The 10,187-nt window shown below is 28.1% G+C and overlaps 1 protein-coding gene across 2 annotated transcripts; it reads left to right on the top strand.

The window, feature by feature from the left end:
• Positions 1-3,847: 3,847 nt before the first annotated feature.
• LOC132950922 (ribosomal RNA processing protein 1 homolog) lies at positions 3,848-9,478 on the top strand. Of its 2 annotated transcripts, XM_061022545.1 has the most exons (8): positions 3,848-3,956; positions 4,053-4,256; positions 5,229-5,308; positions 5,756-6,064; positions 6,136-6,318; positions 7,290-8,894; positions 8,961-9,078; positions 9,151-9,478. In XM_061022545.1, the coding sequence occupies exons 2-8, from the start codon at positions 4,082-4,084 to the stop codon at positions 9,321-9,323; spliced, it is 2,643 nt and encodes an 880-aa protein (XP_060878528.1). In that variant the 5' UTR covers positions 3,848-3,956; positions 4,053-4,081; the 3' UTR covers positions 9,324-9,478. The 2 variants fall into 2 exon arrangements, with proteins under 2 accessions (XP_060878528.1, XP_060878529.1); XM_061022546.1 differs by lacking the exon at positions 3,848-3,956 and having other exon boundaries at positions 3,966-4,256.
• The last annotated feature ends 709 nt before the right edge of the window (positions 9,479-10,187 follow it).

Here is a 10,187-nt window from a genome sequence, read left to right as displayed (position 1 = left end):
ACTTATATGTCTGTTACTAATAAAGTATAAACGAAAATTTGAATGCTCAAATTTAATGTAATTTATCGTTATTATACGGTTAGATATATGCATTATAATTATTATGTACAAATTATGCTAATATGCTATACATAATAAATAATAAAACATTAAAACCAATACAAGTAGGTTTATTTTATTAATTAGAAACCATATTGTCATTGGAGCAGAATATTGTCTTCATTTTGTACCATTTCTTGCTCGATCTCAATAATAATATAATGAAAACTATAAGTACAAATTAACTTGAAATTTGAATACCTTATAAAAGTAATAAATCATAGATTAAATATAACAATCGGAAGCGGTTGTATACCTTGTACAAATTACCTATATATCAAAATTAATTTACAAGAACCTATAATTTAAGATAATATATCGAGGCAGAGTTCCATTCTCAAGTTTTGAGTAAGCTAATTGGTGATATAAACAACTACATAGTTGGTCACTTGGCCACATGCACATCATACAAAATTCTAGGCTATATTTAAATAAAACCACTTTTTATAGAGACCATATTTGAGTGTTTGATTGTATCAAATTATACGATGCACTGACTTCCACTTCTTACAACATGAGCCAACCCTATTTTTTAAAATTTGTTTTGGATGTTTTTAAAACAAAATTATAGTAAACCTACTAAGTCCTTTAACCCAATAAGGCTACTATAATTTGATTTTATCATTTTAGATAATATAATATGTATGGAGTTTATACTTGGTTTTTATACTTTTTGAAAAAAAAAATATATCTTTAAATACCGGAAAATACCGGTATCAGAACCGAAACCGTAAAAGGATGTCAGCGCAGTATTTGTTTTCTCTCTCTGGCCCACGCGCAACATAGACAAAACGCATTTACAAAGAATCATTTTTTCTATGTTTTTAAGTAATCTTAGAGTAAAATTACCTATTACAAAAAAGATAGAGAATAATATTTTTAAAAGAATGACATATCGATTTGTCGAAATATTGTACCAAAACAATTTAAACATAATTTAAATTTACAACATTTTTTGTTTATTTTGAAAGTCGAATACAATTATACAAAGTCAAATAACAATAAAATATAAAATCGATATGTCATTCCCTCAAAAATATTATTCTCTATCTTTTTTGTGATAGGTGATTTTACTCTAAGATTACTTAAAAACATAGAAAAAATAATTCTGCGTACATGTTGCGCGTGGGCCAGAGAGAGAAAACAAATAATCGCTGACATCCTCTTAATTCTGTAATTTTAAGAACCGGGACCGAATTTTTATTTTTTTGTAGAACCTAGTTGGAACCGAAACCGATCTATACCGATTTATACAAAAACATAATACATTATAATTTAAAAATGCGATTTTACAAAATTCGGTATGTAATAAACTAATAACCATAAACAAGACATCGAAAATAGGGGCTCTCAACATTCATGACTCATGAGTCAACAAATATTATAAATAAAATAATATAATTAGTATCAAAAAAAATCTGGGACGTGACGACTGACGAATATTTGTACTTATTGAATTTTAAAGTATTTATATAAAAGTATTTGAATTTCAAATATATATAGACACGTCGTACGTCATCAAAATACGAAAGAATAAAACTCTGAAAGATATAATATTATTATGTAGGTGCGGGTACATTTTTCTAGATGTAGCATGATAGGTAGTTAAAGATTCGTAATTTACTAATTATGTATTCAACAAAATTTGTTAACGTAATAAATATTAGGTTAGGTGCCTTAACTACAAAACGTATACCTACTTCAAACTTGATGGCCGCGGAGTTACGAAAATTGTCATTTGATAAAAATGTAATGGTCTTTTGTATGCATAAAAGATTCAAATCACTGCAGAGCGTAAGACATATTCAAACAGGGATCTATAGGTTTAATTGTATAAACCTACATAGTACATTGTACATATCAATACATTTTTTATATCCAGGTTGTTATATATAGCAGGGATGGGCAACTGGCGGCCCGCGTACCTGTTTTATCTGGCCCGCGCTACATTTTCAAATTACTTCATATAATTTTAGCGCTGATCTGTATTTTATTTTATTTTATTACATTTTTCGATAAAATGTGGATATAAATTCTTATCTAGTTACTTTATTTCATTTTATCGGTTTAGTCATATTAAATCGAAGGAAAGAAATCGTTTAACAGATGAAACCTTGGGACATTTACTAAGAGTTTCAACTACGGAAATAGAAGTGGATTTTACTAAACTGTCTATTGAAAAACCTCATCCTCAAGTATCACATTAAATAATAATTGTAAATATAAATAAATAAAGATAAAAATAAATGTTAGTAAATTTGAAGGACATTTTTTTTTTTGCTTTCTCCTGTGCACCGCTGGCCCTCTAGATTTTAAAGTACTTAAAAGTGGCCCGCTAGTTTCTTTGAGTTGCCCATCCCTGATGTATAGGATCGTTAAGAGGACGCTACTGCACAGACACAAGGCCCATTATTTGTTGTATCCGTCTTACAAGTACGTAACATGTAGCGAATTGACGCTCAGCCAGATCACGTATAAAAGGCTAAAAGGCGCATAGCGTCATAGCGACCGTTAGTTTAAAAATTAGAGAGAATTGACCTCTTATGAACCTTGGTGGTAAGAACATTATCTGTGTGTATCTGTGTTTTTATGATGGTTAATTTTTTTAGCAAGTTTTACGTTTTACAATACAGAGTAAAATGTAAATTAAAAATGCCCAAAAATCACTTAAAACTGAATTATCATAAAAAAAATTCACATACAATTCACAGACACAGATAATGTGCTTACCATTAGGCATTAAGTTTCATAATAGGTCGATTCAATCTAATTCTTAAACTAATGGAGCTAAACTAAACGTGATCTGCTGAGCGTACATCATATGCTAATAGTTGTGTAAAACGGAGACAATATCCGCGTATAGCGTCCTCATACTGAAACAATTTAGGTTTCCCAATGGTATAAATTAATATATTTTATAAATTAGGTATGTATTATGTATTTTTTTTTAAGAACGATTCAGACGTACTATATTATATTAGTTATCAAAATTAATTGAACGTGAACGACGTTTATATATTTAATGAATTTGAACAATTTTTAAGACTATTGCTAACGACTTACGAGTATTGAGTACAACTTAGAAAAATATACATATAGGTGGATGTGTTAATATGTTAATATGTTATACGTTATAATATCCACTGTATTTTAATAATATTTTTTCATAACATCAATAATATTTAGGTATTTGTTTACTAAAGAAATTGAGTTTTTGATTAAATAATTAAATAATTTTAAAAAACGCAATAAAAATGAATTAATCTTAAAAAAAAATATGCACTTTAAAAGTGAGTTCAAAGTTCAAACCCAGAGACACGACAAAACAAATTCTACCCCCCCCCCCCCAAACTAAAAAAAAATTGTTTCTTATTATCTTGGATATAATTTGGTTGATAATATCATAGAACAATAATAATATTTATTATTAAGGAGAACGAATGTTAAAGACTCCCAACAACGCGCGTGTACCACAAATAAAACGAAAATTTTTGATTTAATCTGAGCCATGCCTAAATATATAGCTAAATATGTAGCCATGATCTGCGCGTATACCATTGATATTATATTATTATTATCGTAGACATATTAATACTATAATATTATAATATTTATTTATATGTCTATGATTAATGATTATTATCCACACCCACGATTTAAGATATATCTTAATTCGTGATCCACACCAGTAAATATAACACAGACCTTGTATAAAAGGTTGCTTATAAGGTCTGTGGTTTGTAACATGGTTAGAAATAACGGTCCGCGTACGTTGTTGTGATAACAAGTTTATCTAGACTAAATACTATATTATATTAAATAGTTTATTTATTCGTGCAACACACGTGTTGTGACTTGTAAGTTTATATTAAAAAGTGTTGCGAACTGTTGTAGACTTCATTCACTTTCATCAAACTTTTATTAATTTCGCCCCCCCCCCCTTTTGTTTCCAGTTATTTAAACAAATCCATTAGAACGAGAAATGGCTACCGAATCCCAAGAAGAAATAGTGGAAGCCTCAGAAGACAAAGTGGACTTAGTAGCAAAAGAGATAGAACTCACTAAGTTATTGGCATCAAATGATCCCAAAACCAGAAGTGATGGTATAAAACAAATTAAACAACTGTTACTGAAACATTCTGGAGATACGAGTGATGGTTTGTTACATTTATTCGTTATTCATTTCATTTTAATTTATATATTTGTATTTTATACCTCTACGGAATAAAGTAATTTGCACTACTAATGAAATGTGTATTGGATATGAATATGTTAGCATTTAAAATTATAGTAAATCGTATTGTTAAGATGTTAATACATTTTACAACAACTTGATAAATAGGTAATGAATGACATTTTAGTTTAAGCACCGATAAACAATAAAATTTAAATGTTTCTATTACCCTTAAGAAAAGTATTAAATACTAAATAATTCCTATGAAAATATGGTTCCACAATTGGTTCTTATTGTAACCATACCTAGGTTTTTTTTATAAAAATTATTTTAAATAAAAATACCAAGTACCTACCTAAAGTTAACGAGTTAGACATAAGATACCTATTCAAATTTTAGTATATTCCATTTAAGGATAAATAAAAGAATTTTTTTATTAGTTTAATCTATGATTTGTTAAAATTGTAATATATATAGGTAGGTAGGTAAATAGTTTTAATATATATATTCTATTCTATAAGTAGGTGATGATTAAAAATATAAATTTATGATTATTTTGACTCTGTAGACCTTTTATAAATAATTTGTTAATAATATATAATTAGATGTAAGTACACATTATTATTTTGAATTTAAAATTAAGTGGTTTATTTATGTTATTGTCTGCCAATTTTTTTCCTATAGAGAATTTGTCATATTTTAACTACCTGTTGTAGTTATTACTAAAATAGAATAATAGTTATTGATAAATGATCGCCTATTGTTAATTACCTACCCACTCCCACTATTCACCACCCCTTAAGAAACCTTGGAGGTGGCCGTTTCTCAATTTCCCCCTTTGCCACCTCACTGAGAGTAAGTACCCACTAGGGCCCTACCGTTCTAATTTTAAAGTCAAAACTGTGTATTATTATTTTTTTAATTTGTATTAAATATTACTTATATTTTTTTTTAGCATTTCAATTGAATGATTATTTGATTATATGGAAAGGATTATTTTACTTTATGTGGATGTCGGATAAACCACTACCTCAAGTAAATAATATTTTGTTTACATTAATTAGACATATGTATAATATGTCTATCCATTTGACATTAGATACATTTTATTTCAGAATATTTATAAATAATTCATCATTTGTTTTTTTTTTAAGCATTTTGAATTAATAATTAAAACCGAAAATTATAGGTATTATGTTACAATTTAATAATTAATGTTTAAATATTCTGTTATAATAAATGTATTGAAATATAGTTACAATTGATTTATAGGCATGGACCTTGACTATTGAAATGTCTATGCTTATATCTAAAGTGTATCATTCTAGTTGAATCACTAAATGCAGTAAAAGCATACAGTCTTAATAGTGGACAGTTTTATGTAGTGATACAAATATAATATGTTTATTATATGTAAATACTATATATATTATAATACTATGTATATATCATACAATAAATCAATTTTTAAAAAAATTTCAGGAAAGTGCTACTGAAAAAATAAGTAATCTTATCCATAGTTGCACTTCTTATCAAGGTAAAATATTATTTTTGGATGCATTTTTTCTTACCATCAAAGATGATTGGATGTCAATAAGTCAGCATCGTATTGATAAATTTATGATGTTGGTGAGGCGTTGTTTAAGACAGTTACTATTTACCTTTGTCAATTGTGATTGGAACTTGGAGTATATGAATAAATTTAGTGAAGTTCTATATAGGGCTCTCAAATCATTCACTCTTAGTTTAAGAACTCATTTACAAGAAATTTTCTTGGAAGAACTTGCTAAAGTATGTATCATATATTTTATTTTGTTTTATGTATATAGTATAATTATGAAAATTGTGTTATATATTTTTAGGTTAGTAGAGGAAAAGTGCCTTCTGAAGCTTTGGTCATTATTTTAGATTCATTCCTACATTACATTTCTGAGCTCAATGATCATATGTTAATCAGAGAAGTTACCCAAAATGTATTTAGAAATCTTCTATCTCAATCACCTGATTTAGAAATGTTAGAAGCTAAGTTTGAAGCTTGGCGGAAAGTGAGTAACTTAACAATTATTTTCTTTCTCAGTTTATTTTATTACATTTACATTAGTAATTATTCGAACCCAAACCATCTCTTTATTTTTAAATGTTTCAAGTATTAATGTTTTTGAAAATATTTTTTACATAGTTTCAAGTTGTTAAAAAAACAAAGTTTTTATTGAAAAATTATATTTTTAAATATTTTTTATCCTTATAATTTTTTTAAGATTTTTACTTTTTTGAACGACAGCATAGAGTTTTAATTTCAAATTCCAAAGCAGAATATTTTTCTAAGTATTTTGATACATAAAAATCGAATTTAGGACGAGTAGTTTATGAGTTATAAGTATTTAAAGTTTAGATGGATGTAGTGGAGTGGTATGGGGGGTTACCCCACAAAATATTTGTCCACTACTCTGCTTGTCTAAACTTAAAATACTTATAACTCATAAACTACTCGTCCTAAATTCAATTTTTATGTATCAAAATACTTAGAAAAATATTCTGCTTTGGAATTTGAAATTAAAACTATGCTGTCGTTCAAAAAAGTAAAAATCTTAAAAAAATTATAAGGATAAAAAATATTTAAAAATATAATTTTTCAATAAAAACTTTGTTTTTTTAACAACTTGAAACTATGTAAAAAATATTTTATAAATTTTCAAAAACATTAATACTTTTTGAGATAATGAGTGTTTTACGCTTAATGAATCACCTTGTATATAATATTATAATGTATACATAATTATGTATTTGTAATTTGTATTGTATTTATAATTTATAATATTTGAAAATAATTGTAGTTATCAATATTGGCTCTAAATACCTAAATAAGATACATTCTATTACGCCAGGTTATTGAACATTTTTATATTTCGTTAGAATTTCAATCAGTTTGTCAAATCACTAATTTAAATTAACCTTTATAATATTGGTATATTATTGTAGTACCATAATTTAATTTAATTTCAATATTTTATGTTAGATGGGTAAACCAGGCAAATCATACAACGACTTAGAATTGGTTGAAGGTGACATAGCAGATGACGATCCCAATGAAGTAAATGACAAACCATTAGATCCTCGTGCTGGAAATGTAAGTGTGGAAATACCTCGCATCAAGTTCAATCCTAAAGACGTAGCAAAGGTTTTGAATAAATATGTAACTGAAGTTGATTGTACCAGAAAGTGTTTATTAGAAATAACTAGATTGATAAAATGGTATAATCGTTTGGGAGATGGTATACTACCCTATAAGCCAAAAGACTTGAAGCTAAATAGTCAAGTATTAAAGCGAAAAAAGAAAAAATATTTATCTAAAATGGTAAAAGAAGGAGTTAAAAAATTAGAAATGGTTGATTCTAAGATTAAAAAAAGTAGCCGTGAAGTTAGTGACCTTAAAAGTCTTAAAGAACTTAATAAGATGGGTGAAATAGTAGTAGAACGTGGAAAAATTGGAAAATCTGTGTGGAAAGTAAGAAAGTTTGAAAATGTCAATACATTAAAAGAGAATTTCAATTTAAATGCGTCATGGACAGTATCAGAGGAAACAAAAATCGATGACACTAACACTGTTTGTGGTACTGATGATGTACCACCACTTCTAGTGCCTGCTGGATTTAATGTTGAAGTTTTAGAGGCTCCAGAAAAAACACCAACAAAAATTCAGAAAAAGGTTTCTTTAACTCCAAATTTCAAATCGTTAACAGTTGATTCATCTCTAAAAGAAAGTAATTCTAATAAACGCAAAAGTAAAAGTCCAATTTCAAAAATTAATGAAGGGTCAAATAAAAAAATTGTTCAAAAACAAAATTCTCCTTTCATTAAAACTGGTACGCCTAATCTTTTAAATGCGAGTCTGAACAACAGTTGGTCGGTATCTGCAGACAATGGAGGGTCTGCGTCTAAGAAGGTTAAAAAGAGCATTGAGTCTGCTAAAGCATTACAAGCAGTAAATGTCAACGATCTTACACCAGATAATGGAGTTGAGGAAAAAAATCAAACTACTGATGATTTAGTTATATCTAAACTAAAACGGCGTTCTAATGAAATCAATATAAATACCAGTCTAAATGAGAGTTGGAGTGTGTGCAGTGATGAAAAACTCAAATTGAGTAAATGCAAATCTCCAGCATCAAACACTGTTAATGAACCAAATAAGAAAAGTATTCAGAAATCAAACTCTCCTTTTGTTAAGATTAGTTCTCCCAATGTTGCAAACACAAGTCATAACAATAGTTGGTCGGTATCTGCTGACAGTGATGGTTCTGCATCTAAAAAAGTTAAAAAGAGCAACGAACCTGGTAAAGAAGAAAAACGTATTTCATTAACATCTGTAAGTACGCCAGATAAGAGTTCCAAGAGCCCTAAGAGCCCTAAAAGTCCAACTCCAGAACAAAGAGTGTTGCGACGAAGAACAATTATAATTCCCAAGAAGAAACCTGATGGTCAAAATGAAGGTACACCTAAACGAAAAGTGAAAGAACCTTCAGCTACAAAAGTATCGCAAAAACGTAGGAAGACAATAGCAGGAGAAGAAATAAGCATGTTAAAACCGGAAGAAATTTCGAATAAGGCACTTGAAAAAATTGTAAGTTAAAATAATTACCTCTGTTGTTTAAAATTTGATTTGATTTATTGTTTTTGTTTATCATAGCGAAGTGAGGCTTTTGAGGATGGTTGTAGTTCTCCGAGAAAAAGTTCAAGGTTGTCAATCAAAACCGATTCTGCTAAGAAAAGAGTTGAATTTCAATTGAAAAACAATGTCGAGCAAGGTAAAAATGTTTGTTTCATCAGAATTGCTTAAGATTGAAATAATATTGTGAATTGTATTAATTTTGTTTCAGAGTTTATGGAGTATAAGACATCGTTAGTCACTAAGCCTCAAAATCCACATGATGCTTCCAAACAGCCAGTTCAAGGAGTTTTGAAATTGACACCAGATGCAAACCGCATAAATCCATTTTATAAATTCTCCAAAACCTCTGCGAAAAAAAATTCTAGAAAATCTATCATTTAATTAAATATAATAGTAACTGTTTTTATTTAAAAGAACAACACCATTGGTTGTAATCATTGGTAATATTTAATTTATGTAACTTTTATTTTGACAAACCAACCCGATGTGTTTAAACTTTAATTAAAGGAGTACTTCAAAATTCTTATGGAAAAACATGTTTTTAAACATTTACTGACATTATTATGTTACTTTCCTTTATGAATAATACCTAAGAGCCTATGATTCATGATGCTTGTTGTTTAGAAACAACTTTTTTAAATTGCATGATACATTTGAAATCACGTCAAGACCAATAATTACGTCCTCAAAAGGAAACTTCAGTGTCTTTTCATTTTGATCCTAATGGTGGATTTCTTGATGAATGTGATCTTCGATATTTTTCGTCAATAACTGGAAATCAAGGATAATGTTCTCAGTGACACTAATGATCGTTCACTAGTAGTGACTAGAACTGGGACTTCCAGGGACTGGAACCGAACCTTTCAAATATTAAGTACCAAAACCTTTATTTTAATAAATAAATACCGGGACCGAAACGGAATTTTTAAATTTAATAGGATCTTTTAGGTTCAAAAATTAAACTGTTTTATGTATTATAATTTAATGGTATTACTGTTTAGTGTATAAAAGTGTATAAACTATGTATGTATGAATCATATTAGTTATCTAATATTTATCATAATATTATTAATGAAACCCGCACTCCGGATAGGTACTTAAAATTATTATACTTTTCGGTATCTAAATTATCGGGAACCGATACCTTAATTTTTTTTTAATAAAAACCAAAACTGAACAAGAACAGTTATTTTATTTTTGGAGAGCCATTACCGGAACCGATACCGATAAATTCAAAAGATTTCA

Source organism: Metopolophium dirhodum, chromosome 8 (assembly GCF_019925205.1).
Source record: "Metopolophium dirhodum isolate CAU chromosome 8, ASM1992520v1, whole genome shotgun sequence".
Lineage (NCBI taxonomy): Eukaryota > Metazoa > Arthropoda > Insecta > Hemiptera > Aphididae > Metopolophium > Metopolophium dirhodum.
This window is presented reverse-complemented; position numbering and strand designations above follow the sequence as displayed.